Here is a 19068-nt window from a genome sequence, read left to right as displayed (position 1 = left end):
AGTGTAGGACTTTCCAAACTTAACATTGGGAAGATGCCCAAATTCAATATCATCTTTAAAATATAATGTACACATTTATTTCTATAACACTGATTCTGATGTTATTTTGACTTGAAAATAGTAAAATGGTTAATTTGCAATACAATTAAAATATAAAGTACTCATGTCACATAATGTACACACCAAAATAACCAGGAAGGAGGGGGGGGGGGGGGGTTGGGAAGAGCAAGAGAGTCTTATCTAAAGCATATATAGCTTATATGGTGCATAAGAATAAAGGTCAATATCAGGCATACTGGTTTGATCTTGAAGAAGACCAGTGCTTGGGTCAGCCCTTTTCTTCACACTCGTGATTTGAGCAGGTATTAAGCAGTTTGCCCTGCTACCATTCACTTCATTTATCCCTCGGTGAGTAGAAGCTTTTGAAATTTGATGACCAGTAGTTCTTCCCTTACACCAACACTCTGGAATATTTTGAAATCTTCTGAGTCCAAAATATTTGATTGGTTGGAAAGTGTGTTGACTATATAAATCTTAAGTAATATGATGTTGAAATTATTTTTGGATGAAAACACAATTCCATCTTTCACTGCCTTTGAATGCTTGTATGCCAATCTAAAGGTAAGATTTCTAAAAATGTCCTCAATTTTAAAGGATACTAACACAGTTTGCCCATGTCACAACCAACTGGCTTGCGAGCACAACTTTGTACACACAATATCTGATAAAGAGTGGTGATAAACATATGAGACATCTCATACAGTGACACTGAGTAAAGAGAACTGTTTTAAATCATTGAGTCATTGGAATCTGAATCATGTCAAGCTCAGCTATACATACCCTAATGTCTCTGCCCTTTGTTTCTGGGGTTGTAGCAAGAGGGGTGCATATGGTCATGCCTGGTGGTGATGTAGATCAATCCAGCCTTTTTTTTAGGTGAAGTCTTTTCTATATTGCGTTCCCTGCAGTAGAATTCAACTTGACCTATTCTTTGCTCTTTCAAACGGGAAAAAAATTAAATATGGTGCATGGCATCTAAACTTCATGACTCTGCCCCAAGTCTTACCATAATCCGAGACCCAGAATTGTTTGCTGAATTGTAAGGAAAAAAATGTTGAGTGTTCCACAATGTAAATATTTGTCCTCCACCGCTGTTTTGAGTTGACATCAAGTGTAAACATAATTATTCATAATAACTAAATACGTCTACATATATACATGCTTTGATTAGATTTTCTCCAGCATTCGACATGATGTTACTTCTGTACTTATCTTTTGTTTACCTATGTCCTAGTGTTACCATTTGTGCCTGATAAAAAATAAAAACAATAAAAAATAATAGTATTAAAGATATATATAAAACAAATTACATTTGATTTATAATTGTGCATTTACTTGAAATATATTAACCATCTGATATTAAATATAGGAATATGCTATGGTGATGTTAAAATACAAGGAATGGGTTTTATGGACACAATATTAACTGCTACATTAAACGTATACATACATGGGCGCACCAAGCACCACCTGCCAGGCTCTTATTTTACTTAAATTTGTAAAGCAGCATGATGAGCGCCAACGTCATCTTTAATTTCCTTAGGCTCCCAAAGCTATAGGTTTTTAATTTCTTTGATTTTGTTAAATGCTGTGAGGTTGGCACAGACCCACACTCAAGTGGCAAGTAGTGCTGGTTCTTAGCTGTAAAAATAGACTATGCACAATGAATAGAGGCTTGCAGCAGCTGGAATGCCAGACATAGCATTAAAAAAAGTCATAACTTGCACTTGCTTTACAATATTCGTGCCTTGGTCAGCCTTTAAAGGCTGCTATGTTATCTTCACAAGAGATAGAGTTGAGTATCTTTATGTGGATTTTAGTCCTAAGCAACGACTGGAAAATGAATTAACAGTGCAGTTATTTACTTAATTATTAAGTGACTAATTGCTTTCTTGCTTGCAGCCTTTTCTGACAGCAAAATCTAATAACATCATTATATTTGTACATAAATGTATTTGTATCACTGTGTGAAGAAACTGGATTTTTATGTTTGTGTGTTGTTTTTTTCTTGCTAGATAAAAATTATCATCAATTTAATTATATTAGCTGGTTCTACATTTCTGTTATATTTTTGGCATCAATTACATATTTATGCAGGATAATGTTCAACTACATATCATTTTAGTTTGCTAATAATGCTTAATTATTTAACAGTAAATGAGTGCTAGCTACATTTAATATAGGGACACAGTGATATCAAATGACAGGAGTTTGCTATATAGGTTTTTTTTAAATTCTTTATTTGTATGACAAGGTAACAGAGTATAACTGCAATCGTGTACATGGATATAAACGTACAGTATGAAATCTTGTGAAGGTTTTGGTATAAAAAGAAAAAAAAATAACATAGAAAAAATACAAAAATAAACTTGTTGACTACATCTGGTCAGGGTGCCTCTGCAGTAGATGAAAATCCATCTTATACAACGTGCAGTCCTGGCCTTCAAAACATTGATTTATACATATGAAGTACAAGTAACATATGGCCTTTAAAGAATACCAATAAAACCATACCGGGCGAAAGGGAAAATGTGAAGGGAAATTGCTATATTTAAACCAAAAATATTGGTTGAAGTTATACTAGCACATCTGCAGTGCAAGAGAAATGTTATATTTATAAGTTAATATCTTTGTTTCTAAACATGTAATGAAATGCCTGTGGAGTTAAAGCACTTGGAATCTGCAGTTTTACCATCGCCCACATGAAAATGGCATACTTGGGGTTAAAGTATTAAGTACTTCACCATATTTTAAAGCTCGTTAAAAATACTGTTGATTAACTTACTGTGAAGACAGCAGCAGCTGAAATGCCAAATAACATATCCTCTACCTCAACCTGTGAGGATTACAAGTCAACTATACACTTGATAGGCACTTTAGTTCCCAACATCTGAAGTCAGGGCCGCCATCAGAAATTTTGGGAACCCTAACACAGCTCAAGGTCTGGACCCCTGGGTGTCCACCTCCAAGCCTGCCCCCCCGGGTCCGCCTCCAAATCCTGCCCACAGGAATATACACAGAGAAAAAAACACAGACACACACAGAAAGATACACATATACTAACACACACATACTGAAACAGACAGACATACACACATACAGGAATACTGATACACACATACTGAAACAGACACACACATATACAGACACATACTAACATACATACACACACTCATACATACAGACACACACATTTTCAAATTCCCACACAACTTGTTGCTGTTGAATGCAGTTCACGTTAAAGATGGCCAGAGGAGCAATCACAGAGAAGCCTCCACTTTGGTAGTGAGTAAAAGCTGCCACTGGTAGCCAGGCACCTAACATTAATACCAGTAAGGCACTTGCGATTATAATAAATTATACTCTTTACACATATAAAATTATACTCCATTATAATCTCTTATACTAGAGTAAAGATTCCTACTTTCGATTTCCTGGCAGATAATCATGATAATAATGATGCCCATAGTGATGATAATAGTAAAGGTTCAGAACCACTGTAATGTAATGTCCTAAATCAACAGTTATGGCGCTTGGTGCTTGTGATTCACTCCAGCTATGCACAACAATATTCGGTTTTAATATTATGGCCTTTACAGTATAAAAAACAGATGACCCCCTAATATGAATACAATAAATATAACTTTTCTTTTTTATAGACAAATTCTCTCTTGCTACTGCTCCTGACTGTTTCTAGGAAACTCAGTGGTGACAGTCCTTCTTCCTGTCTGGACAAAATTGGTGCATGCACAGCAATTGCTGTAAATGCACCAGTCAGATGCATCGATCTTGCTTTTCATAGAAAAGCATTAAATAAAGGTTTACCCATGGAATCTCTCACATCATTGCTGGGGGATGGGGTTCCACTTTAAGCACCTCAGCAAGCTCTAGAACTTGGCTTTAACTTGGAACTAAATAGTGTTTTTACTGACAGTACAGTGAAAAAGTGACTTGAGCAGAAACACTGAAAATCAGAGATAAGAGTTTGAGTCCATGATGCCCCGATGCATCTGAGCTGCTTTGGCAGCATGATGGGGGCCTACACAATACTGGAAGATGGTTTTAATGTTGTGGCTGATCAGTATATGTTCTTTTAAAATCAATTCTAACTTTAAAAAAAATATTTAATTCATATATTTTTTCCTCACATGCTTCTAAAATCACTCATGGTGATTTACTCATTCAACAAAGAGTTGTAGTAAACACTGAATTGCAAAGTTCGAGCACATTTAATGCTGATTTGGAAAATTATCCAATCATCTTAGCTAGTCTAGTCTATATTTTTACAATTCTCTGCAATTTAATATTTTGTGAAGCTATATACATTATTATAATAAAGAAGCGTTTTATATGTATGACAGGTAAAAAATATATATTTTGTTTCTCCTCTTTATAAATCTAGATCTCTTCAGGATCTCTCACGACAGACAGATATTCCTTATGGTACAGTTCTGGATTCTGCAGTTTACGAGCATGTGCGAGTGAAGGGAATGAATCCATTTGAAAGAGACAGCATGTATTCTCAAATGTGGCGGATGATTAACAGAAGTAATGGGTCTGAGAACAATGTTCAGGAATCCTTTGAAGGCATTCAAAAGGTGAAAACTATATATATTATTTTATTACATTTTTTATTAGCAAGCTATGTTTATATCTTTGTACATGGACATGAGATTGTCTTCTCAAAATATTGCAAAATATCTTTAAATGAACACGTCTTTAACCCTCCCTTTGCCGCCCAAAAAAACCCATATTTAAAATAATACGAAGACCTTAAAAACCTACTAGATATATTTTTATGCTTCTAGCATCCATACAAATAACCCTAAGCAGGGTATTAGGCCATTTTATTCTATTATGCATCACCTACGGAATGTAATAAAATGAGCAAATGCTTTATGCTTTTATGGTAATATTTCAGACCTTATGTGAACTATTGCAAGGTAAGGCATCCGTTATACAGTCTAACATTTTTTTAAATTCCCCATTATTTTGCTAACGGATGAACAAGTAAATGGGAAGTAAAAACTGTGAATAATGTTGGTTTTTATGTATCTCGGAGCATCAATCTATATATATGATTGTTTTTTTTTTCCCTACAATTCCTACATTTTTTGCTAGTTGTGCATTCCATGTTTTAGATAATTGTGACGTTTATATTTTAAAGGAAATGATCTCAGTAGTAAAGAGGTCAATAACCTAAACTGTGTGTTCATAAAATATTCTGCTGTAATTTTGTGTATTTGTGGTATATCTTTAATCTAATTAAATACATTGTTTCTAACTAACCCAGATATGGAGGAAATGGTAAATCAACCTCTTTCTTGCGTAGCAGAGTGTCCAGAGCTCATCTATGGAAATCGAGGATGCGTTTTTCATTAATAATTGTCAGAACAGGTTTTAAAAGCAGAGTGCAATTCCAATATAACCATCTGCATACTAAAAAAAATGTAGTTCTCAAAGTAGCCTTAATTACACCTTTGTTAGAAAGTGAACAAAGCAGATATATTGATGAGAAGAAGTTAATATGTGTAAACTACATAGTATTACACATATATGAGATCTATTATATGGAAAGAGTTTAATGGAACAAACATTTTACAGTATCAACAATTATGTAAGACTTTTATATCCAAGGTTAGTTTGTTTATAATAAGCATTCTTTGGTAGTCATTTTCTTTAAATCCAAGGTTCTTTTTAATTGAAGTAAATAATAACAGATAGGTGATTTCTCTTTTTAATTACAAAAAAAGAGAATAAAAAAATCAGATCAGCCTGTAACTGTCTAAATGATTTCAAATAAAGAAATAAAAATATTAACAAAGGTGTATATGACTAATTCAAGGAAACAGAGGTAGCTGTAATGTAACAAATGAATGCGTGATGTAAAATAATTTAGTGTCAAGGACGTTCTCAACGAGTAGTAGAATTTTATATTAATATAAAAGTATTTAACAAGGAAAAATAGATTTATATTACTGTAATTTCCAAGTTTGCATTGGGGTCTAGTGATGATGATGATAATAATTATTATTATTATCTGCGTCATTTTATTATTATCAGAAGAGTGTCAGTCACACTGCCAGAAAAGTTGTGATCGCGAAATACTACAGCTGGACTTTCAAAAAATAAGCTGGCCAGCAACATGTTCACAGGGTTTTTGCCTATAACCACCTCTTTGTGGGAATTGAAGGTATGACATTCTCCCCTCAAGGCTCCCATAAGCCACATTACTACATGCATTGCCCATAACATTACTTACTAACCTCCCATGCAGGCAGGATCAGCGCTACCGCTAGGCTGCTGTCTAGGGCGCACAGCCATGTAGGGCAAGCCAGTGGCAGGTCTACAGGGGTTGCTGTGGTCACAAGTGAAACCTGGTTTCCTTTGTTTCACCGGTTAGGGTGGCCCATGAGCTGACAGACTGGCCACCTTGGGGCCCTCCAGGAGGCAGACAGCTATTTGCTAAGGCAGAGTAGGCACTTGCTTAACTTGTCAGCAGGTGCATACTCTACCAATATATATTATACCTGGGAAGGGTAGGGATAAGCATGAGTGGCAAGAGAGTGTTGATGCTCCTGCTGTTCCTCACTGCTCCCTTACACGCCTTCTGTGGAATATGACATCACTCTAGCCCCGACATCATTAAATGTTGCACAAGGGAATGGTGAAGAAGAACAAGAAGATTCAAGCAGCCTCAGACTAGGCCTCACCCAATGCTTTGTCAACATTAAGGCTGGCATGGGAGTTCTCATTGTACAAGAAATGGTGAGCTTAACTTTAGCCACCTCTATATTAATGTAGGGCCCACTCACAGTTGCAACTGTTGCGATCATGCAGGGCCGGCGCTTTCATTAGGCCAGTTAAGCAGTGGCCTAGGGCGCTGTGTAAGAGAGGGCACCCGCAGGAGCTGTATTTCTCATCTGGACTCACCACAAGAATATGCAGAACGTGTGCCGCCTCCCCCTGTGTGCCACCTCTCACTGTGACAGAACTGCCAGGAGCGCCCGCCCCTCACAGTTCCTACCCTCCTCCTGGTAATTCAGTGCCTATAATGCTTTCCTCTCTGTAGTGATATAGCCCCACCTCTGTCCACCCACAATGGCTTAACCCCGCCCCTCCTGCATATAACCCCACCTTTCCCCAACCCAAACATGTTAGCTCTGCGTCCCTCAGCCTGCCTTTGCCCACTCCTTCCAAATCAATGCATCCAGACACCAAGGCTTTTCAAGAGGAGGGTATAACTAGACAGATCATCCATTCCTGCCCCCCCGTCCTGTTCCTGGACCTTATACAGAAGCTGGATATAGGCAGCAGAAGAGGTACTACATTGACAGGATGGGCTGCTGCCGGTGCCTACAGCTCCCACCTGAGTATGTGAGAGGAGCAAGCTGTGTATGTGTGTGTATGTGTGTGTATGTGTTTGTGTCTATAATGCAGAGTGTGTGTGTCTATTAGGAGTGAATGAGACTCTAATCCAAGCATGTCAAACTCGCTGCGAGCCGCGAGTGCATGCGCAGTGTTAAAGCAGAGTAGGCACCTGCTTTCTCCCCATTGCAGGTACCTACTCTGCTAAAAGTTACCCAGCCGGGGAGGAGAGGTTCACGTGCCCCGTCTGCAGTGATGCCGGAATATGACGTCATATTCCGATACCTAGCATCACTAAACTGCGCGCGAGGGAGCAGTGAAGAGCAGGAAGGCTGAGCTCCAGATAGAAGAGGGCCCACACCAGCTCCCAAAGGTAGGGGGCAATAAATACAATGATGTGAGTGCAAGAATGTGTAAATGTGTGTGTGTGTGTGTGTGTGTGTGTGTGTGTGTGTGTGTGTGTGATTAGGCAGTGTGTGTGTGTGTGTGTGTGTGTGTGTGTGTGCCTATTACACAGAGTGTGTTTGTTTGAATTAGGCAGTGTGTGTCTATTAGACATTGTGTGTGTGTGTGTGTCTATAACACAGTGTGTTTGTTTGAATTAGGCAGTGTGTGTCTATTAGACATTGTGTGTGTGTGTGTGTGTGTATGTATTAGGCAGTGTGTGTGTGTCTATTAGACAATGTGTGTGTGCAGGGCGCCATCAGGCCCGGACTCCTCAACTCTGCATTTGTAATCAACTGTGGGCCCTATACCATCGTTACCCAATGTACACTATATATATGCCCCCGCTGGCATTAGAGAGGGTGGGCAGGAACAGTAAACCAGGAAGGGATAATATGGACACTGCTGGGCCCCTCTTTGCTGTACAACCAGCTGAGCCACTGGACCACCAGGGAATCCCAAGTCCTAGGTAAAAATAAAAGAAACACCCCATAGCCCTTGTCCAACATTCACTACACTACACAAACACACACTACATTCACTATACACACAGGGTCCACTACACAAACATGCGTAGTGAACTGTATTCAGTACACAAACACACACACTGCATTCAATATACACACTGCATCCACTTTATACACAGACACTGATCCACTATACACACACTGCATTCACTTTCCTTACATTCTCTCTGCATTCACTACACACATATACACACACCTTGCATCCACCATACATACATTGTATCCACTATATACATTGTATCCGTATATATATATATATATATATATATATGTATATATATATATATATATATGTATGTGTGTGTGTGTGTGTGTATATATATATATATATATATATATATATATATACGGTAAACGACACTGACAAAGCAAAGATGGAGAGTTCAAGCGAAGGAAAAAAAAAACAGATGAAAAGTGAGTGAGTGTATAGACACTAGTTTGCTAGAATACTCCACACACAAATAATTTCAGCTTGCTGAAGTGCTTTATATGTCTGGAGTTTGTCATTTTCTTGACAGTTTATAAAATGGCTGATTTCAGTAGAATTCTGACCATTTATAATTGGGGGCAAACACACTTTCCTGTCTGTCACACAGCTAGTAAGGTTTTCTTCCACTTCCTTCAGCTCCACAGAGCTAAGAGAAGAGGCAGACGGGCTGTATTAGCATGTGTCTGCCTTCTCCATTTCTCAGTTAGCTGAACTAGAGCTCAATGGGAAACATGAGAAAGCTGTGATTGAGTGAGCATGTGCACAAATGCGGATTCAGCACAGAGACTTCTCAATGAGAATTATTTGCTGATTAGAGGGCTTGCAGAAAAAAAACATATTTTATTTTAGGGTATATCTACCAAATTGTTCAAAGTAGTCAGTAGAATGTGTCCTTGTGAAGTTTAGTGAATCATTAGGGGGCGGCAAAATGGATCTTTGCCTAAGTCGGCAGAATTTCTTGCAACGGCCCTGCGATCATGGGTGTTATGCCACAGTAACTGCTCACTCTGGAAAGAAGAAAAAGGGAAGAAATTCTTATTCTTATGATGATTCACAATCTATCAAGGTTTATTCACTAGATTACATAGTTACATAGCTGAAAAGAGACTTGCGTCCATCAAGTTCAGCCATCCTCACCTATGTTTTTGCTGTTGATCCAAAAGAAGTAAAAACAAACCAGTCTGAAGCGCTTCCAATTTCATTAAAACTATGCTGATTATTGCTAATAACAAAGTTCTTCCCAACGAATTGCTGAATATTATCCCTTAATAACCTTTCAAATACTTTCACAGTCACAGAAGTTAAAAGATCACTATAGGGTCTAAAAAACAAACATGTATTTCTGACCCTATAGTGTTAAAACCACGATCTAGCCCCCCTGGGCCCCTCATGCCTCCACAAATATAGCAACATTTACTGTATTCAAGCCTGAAGCTGTAAATCTGCATGCTGTTAGACTCAGAAAAACAAGCAGTCTGCTGACATCATTAGAAGTGGTAGCCTGATCCAATCACAGTGCTTCCCCATAGGATTGGCTGAGACTGACAAAGAGGCAGATCAGGGGCAGAGCCAGCACAATTCAAACACAGCCCTGGCCAATCAGCATCTCCTCATAGAGATGAATTGAATCAATGAATCTCTATGAGGAAAGTTCAGTGTCTGCATGCAGTGGGAGGAGACACTGACTGTTTGGATGCATTTTAGGCAGCCATGGCCCAGGAAGGATCTCTAACAGACATCTGAGGAGTGGCCAGTGAAGTTATCACTAGGCTGTAATGTAAACACTGCTTTTTCTCTGGAAAGACAGTGTTTACAGCAAAAAGCCTTAAGGTAATGATTATACTCACCAGAGCAAATTCAATAAGCTGTAGTTGTTCTGGTGACTATAGTGTCCCTTTAAGCTTACAGGTCTAATTTCCAGGTAAGGATTTTGAACCCTAAAATGAGAATTCAAAGTGAATTCAAAGTAAATTTTAAATGTTAGACCAGAAAGCCTATTGGAATAATCCTGTATGTGAAATATTGCACATATCTGTCACGAATAACTTTTTTTGTTGTTTATGAATTGTGAGACTAATTAATCCCAATGATGTGTAACAAAACTCGATTAAATAAAAACATGAAAGAAGATTCAAAATTGATTTACCATGTAATATATAAAACACTGAACACTATTTTGTGTTTGGTCCCACCTGGGAACATTTAAAAAAAAATATTTATCAAGTATGAAATAGAAAATTATACCAGAACACATTATATTAGTCTTTCAGATCCCAATGGGAATATTACTTGCTAGTATGTTAACGTATAGACAAAGCAATTTCCTTTATGATTTTTTGCTTCCTACTCAGAAAGACCTTGGGAACTGCTTAAAAGAGTAAATGTAAAAATTAAAATAAGATCGCTAAGTTCCATCAGAAGGAAAGATAAGACAGTAAAGCTTGTGTTTACATTGTCTCCAGATGTTTAAAATGTTTAATTAGAGGTGATTATGTTCATAAGCAGTTTATCAGCTCTTGATAAACCATTAAATTATTCAGAACAATTACATTATCACCATTAAATGGCCAGTTTTGAATATTAAATGTTATCAGATTGCTTTGGTGCCAAAGTGATCATATGCCTGTCAAAGCCCCAGGGACTTTTTAGGGAGTGCCTCACTGAATTTTTTTGGTATGCAAATGGCGGACATGCCATGTATGTCCACCATAATGAACTACATAAGTGACTGTGAGCCATTACTAAAGGTTTACTGCCAACATCATTTACTTTACAATGCACAGTACTGAGAAACAAAATATATTATTTTAGATTCTAGTTATTTTTATTGCTGGTCTATGGGGCATCCATCAACACCTTCACTACCATCAATGAGTATGCACTCCATTTGTTTGATATTACTCTACACTACAATGCAAAAAAAAACCCAAAACAGTAAATCACACTGACCTTGATATTTGCTCCAACACTGCTTCTCACTTGACTGAGATCTCATTGTTCAACTTGAGCTCTGGCAAATCACTCTACCTTAGGCAGAAAGACTGTAAATGGGCATCTCCTTCCTCTTCCCTGCACCCTACAAAAAAGTGCCAGCACCAGTGTGTGTAGGGCTATTGACCAGCATTTGAGGGAAAGAGAAGGTACCTATAGGTACACACTAGGGCACATGTGCATGCTCAACAGCCACCTGACAGGCTACTGTATTTATAATATATGGGTATTATGGTCACATATAGGCATAATGTTTGCATTTTGACAATATATATTAAAAAATGCAATCCCTTTCATTAAATATTTTTGCATTTACCTGTTGTTTAAGTGTAATTCACATCTTATTTATTACAGTAACACATATTATATACCGTTATTAAAAGGACAAAATGGGCTTTAGTTTAATGTGACATACATCATTTATCATTTACTATAAAAAAATATACAATAAACAAAAAACGTTATAACAGTTTGGGCAACAATAATTTGTGCATAATCAGTGCAGCTTAAGAAAAGTAATTCAAAATAAAGTCATTTGTCCTGATTTACAGAGCATATAATATGTCTTTGATTTTAGTTTATTTTTGATAGTTACAGGTCACAAAATACAACTAATAAAATAAAATTTCAATGTGGATCGATTTTAGAATTTGTTTGTCTTTCATATGTAGTAATATAGAGTAGGCATAATAGGCTAAGGGTATTTTGACACTTTTTACATAGCTGTTTAATTGTCAATCTCTGCTAAATATTTTAGTAGAATTATACATACACTTTTTTTGTTTAATGTGTATTTCATAAACCTGATCTGTGCTACTCCTGTAAAAACTGCATATTGTGTTTAGCTACATCTTCTGGGTACAACAATACCTCAACATATGTCTTTGACACCATATTGTGCTATGTAAGGGACCTGACCATTTTAGTTTTTACACTTAGAATTTTGATAAGTTAATTTCATAGACTTATGTCTCATTTTGGGGCATTATAGCAAAGTGACTGTTCAAATTACCCCACTTAGGCCTACCATTTGTAAAAGTAGGCACTATAGGTTATCTCATATGATGCATATTGTGCCTTCATGTGATGACATTTTTTCACAAGTTTATGTCAAGATTTGTGGCCAAAAAACTTTTGTTTGCTTTTTTTTTACATACACATATCAATTTTTCTAGGCATTTTCAAATCTAATATGGGTTAATGTGATCAAATTCCCAAATTACACTTAGCAATTTCTTCTGAATAAAACAATGCCCCCTCCTTCCCCCGTGTATGCCTTTGTCACTATTCTGTGAAACTACAGTGCCGTATAAGAGATCTCATTATGTCATGTTTATTTCAGTAACTCAAAAGGAATACCATGGAGACTCTCATATGATATTTTTGAAGCTTTCTTGAGACTTTTCACTAATTGTTTTTCAAAATTTTTGTCATTCATTTTAATTCTTGCATATACATTGTATTTTTGATGCATATTTTTTAAATCATTTGTGTTTCACTGTAAAAAAAAATCTTATATGAATACCTTTGTAAAAAAAAAATCTTAATCCCAATCGAAACCTCTATTCCTAAACAAAATATCTCCTTACCCGGACATAAATTGGGATAGAGGGACTAGTACTTCAGCAAAGGGAATCCGGTTTTTGAATGTGTTAAATGACACCTTTATGTCACAACTGGTACAAGCACCAACTAGAAAGGATGCTTGTCTGCATCTCGTTATAACAAACAATGTTAATCTTTTAACCAACATTCAAGTAGTGGAGCATTTAGGAAATAGTGATCACAATATGGTCACTTTTGAAATAAACTCAAAAAAGCAAAAGCACGTGTGGTATATTAAAACGTATAATTTTAAAAAGCCAATTTTAATAAGATTAGGGCAGCTCTACAACATATCGACTGGCATAAACTCCTTAGTGATAAAAACACTGAGGATAAATGGAAACTTTTCAAACAAATATTAGAAAGACCTGGGTAATAAATATAAAAGAACAAATTAAAACCAATGTGGCTTAGTAGAGAAGTAAAACAAGAGATTAAAAATAAGAAAAGGGCTTTTAAAGCATTTAAATCTGACAAATCAGAGGCATCCTATATAAGATATAAGGAAGCCAATAATACTTGCAAAAAGGCAATTAAAGTGGCTAAACTAGAAAATGAGAAATTGATAGCCAAAGAATTCAAAACCAACCCCCAAATTTTTTTCAAGTACATTAATTCTAGAAAAACAAAAAATGAAAGTGTAGGTACACTGAAAACAGAGATGGGTCTGTTAGTCAATGAAGACCAGGAAAAGGCAGAAATTTTAAATAACTTTTTTCTTCAGTATTTATTAATGAGGATCCTATGGCAAGAGATATGCAAATGATTTCTGCAACAAACTTGCAGATACCTTGTGATTGGATAACTCGAGACAAGGTGCTACAGCTATTAAAGAAAATTAATGTAAATAAAGCTCCAGGACCTGACGGTATCCACCCACGAGTACTTAAGGAGCTAAATGGGGAAATAAGTGAACCTCAGTATTTCATTTTTCAAGATTATTTTGTTTCAGGTATTGTACCGGAGGATTGGAGGAAGGCAGATGTTGTTCCTATATTTAAAAAGGGTTCAAAATCCTTGCCTGGAAATTATAGACCTGTGAGCTTAACTTCTGTGACTGGGAAATTATTTGAACGGCTATTAAGGGATAATATTCAGGAATTCATTGGGAAGAACTGTGTTATTAGCAATAATCAGCATGGTTTTATGAAACATAGGTCATGTCAAACTAAACTAATTGCATTCTACGAAGAAGTAAGTAGAAATATAGATCAGGGTGTTGCAGTGGATGTGATCTACTTGGATTTTGCCAAGGCATTTGATACGGTTCCTCACAATAGGTTAGTCTTCAAACTAAAAGAAATTGGTCTAGATGAATATTCTTGTTCTTGGGTAGAACATTGGCTTAAGGATAGAGTACAACGAGTTGTCATAAATGGTAAATTTTCAAGCTGGACAAAAGTGGTAAGTGGTGTCCCTCAGGGTTCTGTTTTGGGACTGCTTCTATTTAACATATTTATAAATGATCTTGAAATGGGCATTGAAAGCCATGTATCAGTGTTTGCAGATGACACAAAACTTTGTAAAGTAATAAAATGTGAGCAGAATATTGCCTTGCTGCAGAGGGATTTGGATAGATTGGGGGACTGGGCACTAAAATGGCAGATGAAATTTAACGTAGAAAAATGCAAAGTTATGCACTTCGGGGTGAAGAATGCACAAGCAATTTACACCCTAAATGGTAGTGAACTAGGGATAACCACACACGAGAAGGATTTGGGAATTGTTATAGACAATAAATTAGGTAGCAATATGCAATGTCAATCTGCCGTTGCTAAGGCCGGTAAGGTTTTGTCATGTATAAATAGGGGCATAAATTCTTGAGATGAAAATATAATTTTGCCTCTTTATAAATCACTGGTAAGACCACACCTTGAATATGCTGTGCAATTTTGGGCACCTGTTCTAAAGAAAGATATCATGGCACTAGAAAAAGTGCAGAGACGAGCTACAAAATTGATAAAAGGAATGGAGCATTTTAGTTATGAAGAAAGGTTAAAAAATGTAAATCTCTTTAGTTTGGAAAAACGGCGCCTGAGAGAGGATATGATAACATTATACAAATATATTCGGGGCCAGTACAAACCATTATCTGGAAATCTATTCATAAACAGGGCTATACATAGGACACGAGGTCACACATTTAGGCTTGAAGAAAGGAGATTTCATCTAAGGCAAAGAAAAGGGTTTTTTTACAGTAAGAGCAATAAGGATATGGAATTCTTTGCCTGAAGAGGTGGTTTTGTCAGAGTCTATACAGATGTTTAAACTGCAATTGGATAAATACTTGCAAAAACATAACATACAGGGATATAATTTCTAATTAGTGGTGTAATAGCTGCTTGATCCAAGGAGACATCTGTCTGCTATTTTGGGGTCAAGAAGGAATTTTTTCCTAGTTTGTTGCAAAATTGGAAGTGCTTCAGACTGGGTTTTTTGCCTTCTTTTGGATCAACAGCAAAAGCATATGTGAGGAAGGCTGAACTTGATGGACGCAAGTCTCGTTTCAGCTATGTAACTATGTAACTATCTAATCCTAAACCAGGACTCCCAAATTTAACTCTGTTCACACCACAATCTAGGTATAGGCATTTAAATGACTTTCAGCATGGCAAGCAGCTCATCAAAAAGTCTGGGGCCACTAAAAGTGTTCCCAGCTGATAGAGGGGAGCCCTGGGTATCCATGGATACCTTGAACTTCCTGGTGTGAGTAGGGATTTAACCCTGCTTACACCACATTGCTACTATGGGGATTTAAATCCCCATTTTAATTCCTGTTTACAGCGTTACTTTGAGCTCTACAAACAAATCATTGGTCAGTCTGGGCTCACTAATTTTGAGCCTAATGAATCAAATGACCATTTTTAGGGACATCCGTTAGGGAATACTTCTGTCATGAGTTCTTAAGGGGTTAATATATGTATGTATGTTACTATATATTGAAAAATGGCATTTGTGCATATTAGCTTATTTGGAAAAAAAAGTGTTGCAAGTTATATTCAGTATAATTTGTAAAACACTATTACATTTTTTCCATATTACTGAAATTGATAAAAAAAAAAATAAGTCAAAAATATGATCTTTGTGAAAATATTATTTTTATTTTTTGTAATAAATATAATTTATTTTGTAATTTATTTTGTGTAATATTATGTTGTTTGTGAGCTCTTTTTTGATTTCCTGCAGAGACATGGTCAGTTTAGGGATTTTATTTTATAGAATCAAGCATTAATGTCAACGTGTGTGCTTGTATTTTTCTCTAAAACTGTTAGACCATAATATTTAATCAAATTTGAACATAAATGGGCAGCTACTGTGCAGCCAATAAAATGTTCTGTCAATAAATTCTTTGTTTACTCACTCTTGTAAAACAAATGCATTATCCTTTTTTTAGTATAGTGCATCTGCTAATTAATGGTATAACAACTATCAAACGATAATAAAAGAAAATAATTAATGTTTTATTAAGAATGTTTAATGGATAATACTCATTGCTTTCCCTTGAGATAGCTGCTTTTTATTCCAGGTTTCCTACAATATACTATCTATTTTAGAATTCATGTAAATTTACTGGCTTGATAGGTCACAATTAGAGATGTCCCGAATAGTTCGCTGGCGAATAGTTCCTGGCGAACATAGCTTGTTTGCCTTCGCCACGGCGGGCGAACATATGTGATGTTCGGTCCGCCCCCTATTCGTCATCATTGAGTAAACTTTGACCCTGTACCTCACAGTCAGCAGACACATTGCAGCCAATCAGCAGCAGACCCTCCCTCCAAGACCCTCCCACCTCCTGGACAGCATCCATTTTAGATTTATTCGGAAGCTGCATTCTTAGTGAGAGGAGGGACAGTGTAGCTGCTGCTGATTTAATAGGGAAATCGATAGCTAGGCTAGTGTATTCAGTGTCCACTAGAGTCCTGAATGACTCATCTGATCTCTGCTGTAAGGACAGCACCCCAAAAAGCCTTTTTAGGGCTAGAACATCAGTCTGCTTTTTTTTTTCCTGTGTAATCTAATTGCAGTTGCCTGCCAGCGTGTGTGTCAGGCTCACAGCGTATACTGTGCCCACTTGCCCAGTGCCACCACTCATATCTGGTGTCACAATAGCTTGCATTTAAAAAAAACAAAACTATTTTGACTGCAATATAATAGCAGTCAGTTTCCTTCACACGTGTGCGTTTCAGGGCCTGCCAGGGCACAGTGTCACACCAGTGCAACTCATATCTGGTGTAACAGTAGTGTACATTAAAAAAAAAAAACTAGAAATTTGACTGTGACATAATAGCAGTCAGTTTCCTTCACACGTGTGTGTTTCAGGGCCTGCCAGGGCACAGTGTCACACCAGTGGAACTCATACCTGGTGTAACAGTAGTGTATATTTAAAAAAAAAAATTGACTGTAATAGATTGAATAGCAGTTAATTGTCTGCAAGCGTGTGTGTCAGGCCTACAGTGTCTACTCTGCCAACTTCTGCCAGTGCACAGTGCCACTCAGCTGTTGTCACAGTAGCTTGCACGCATAGTACCACTAATCGAAAAAAAAAATGACAGGCAGAGGCAGGCCACCCCGCAGGGGCTGTCGTGGTCGTGGTTCTGTGATTCCCTTTGGCCTTCTACAGCTTCCGCTCGGAACCTTGACGCACAATCCTCCTCCAGCTTAGCTTCGGGCACCTCTCAAGTTAACACTCGCCCGCCTGCGGCCACCACCAACACTAGCACCACAGCTGCTTCACTTGATCTGTCAGAGGAGTTATTTACACATCAGTTGGAAGAAATGAGTGATGCGCAACCATTATTGCCAGAGGATGTAAATAACAGGGATATGTCTCAGTCAGGCAGCATCACACACATAGACGTACGGTGTGATGATGATGATGATGATGTACCCGCTGCTACTTCCTTTGCTGAGTTGTCAGATACAAGTGAAGCGGTTGATGATGACAATGCGTCCGTGGATGTCACATGGGTGCCCGCTAGAAGAGAAGAAGAACAGGGGGAAAGTTCAGATGGGGAGACAGAGAGGAGGAGGAGACGAGTTGGAAGCAGGGGGAGGTCGTCGCAAGGAGCTAGTGGCACAGTCAGACAGCATGCATCGGCACCCGGGGTCAGCCAGACAGCACGCCAATCAACGCATGCTGTTGCCACCACCAGAATGCTGTCATTGCAGAGCTCAGCAGTGTAGCATTTTTTTGTGTGTCTGCCTCTGACAACAGCGATGCCATTTGCAACCTGTGCCAAAAGAAACTGAGTCGTGGGAATTCCAACACACACCTAGGTACAACTGCTTTGCGAAGGCACATGATCGCACATCACAAACACCTATCGGATCAACACATGAGTACAAGCAGCACACAAACTCAAAGCCGCCATCCTCCTCCTGGTCCAGCATCTTCAGCCACGTCAACCACTGCTGTCCTCCTTGCCCCCTCTCAACCATCCGCCACTCCGTCTCTCGCCTTGAGCAGTTCCTGCTCATCTGCCCACAGTCAGGTGTCTGTCAAGGACATGTTTGAGCGTAAGAAGCCAATGTCACAAAGTCACCCTCTTACCCGGCATCTGACAGCTGGCTTGTCTGAACTCTTAGCCCGCCAGCTTTTACCATACAAGCTGGTGGAGTCTGAGGAGTTCCAAAAATTTGTAGCTATTGGGACACCGCAGTGGAAGGTACCCGGCCGAAATTTCTTTGCACAAAAGGCAATCCCCAAAGTGTACTCGATTGTGCAAAAGGAAGTAATGGCATGTCTGGCACACAGTGTTGGGGCAAGGGTCAATCTGACCACTGATACCTGATCTGCAAAGCATGGTCAGGGCAGGTATATCACCTACACTGCGCATCGGGTAAACCTGCTGACCGCTGCCAAGCATGGAATGCGTGGCTCTGCAGAGGAGTTGGTGACACCGCCAAGACTTGCAGGCAGGCCTGCTGCCACCTCCTCTACTCCTCCTACTCCATCCTCTTCCATAACCTCCTCGGCTGAGTCCTCTTCTGCTGCTGTGTCTTGCTCCACATCAACGGCACCCCCCAGCTCCCCAGGTACTATTCCACATCCCGGCAGTGTCACGCCATCTTGGGGTTGACTTG

The 19068-nt window shown here is 38.1% G+C and overlaps 1 protein-coding gene across 1 annotated transcript in view; it reads left to right on the top strand.

Annotated features, from left to right (window-relative positions):
- GRID2 (glutamate ionotropic receptor delta type subunit 2) overlaps nucleotides 1-19068 on the top strand; it is a 1057299-nt gene that overhangs the window by 917150 nt on the left and 121081 nt on the right. Inside the window, exon 13 of the mRNA XM_063458620.1 lies at nucleotides 4463-4658. Within this exon, the coding sequence (XP_063314690.1) occupies nucleotides 4463-4658 (196 nt within the window). The remainder of the gene's footprint in view (nucleotides 1-4462; nucleotides 4659-19068) is intronic.

The sequence above is a fragment of the Pelobates fuscus genome, chromosome 6, assembly GCF_036172605.1.
Source record: "Pelobates fuscus isolate aPelFus1 chromosome 6, aPelFus1.pri, whole genome shotgun sequence".
NCBI classification, from domain to species: Eukaryota; Metazoa; Chordata; class Amphibia; order Anura; family Pelobatidae; genus Pelobates; species Pelobates fuscus.
This window is presented reverse-complemented; position numbering and strand designations above follow the sequence as displayed.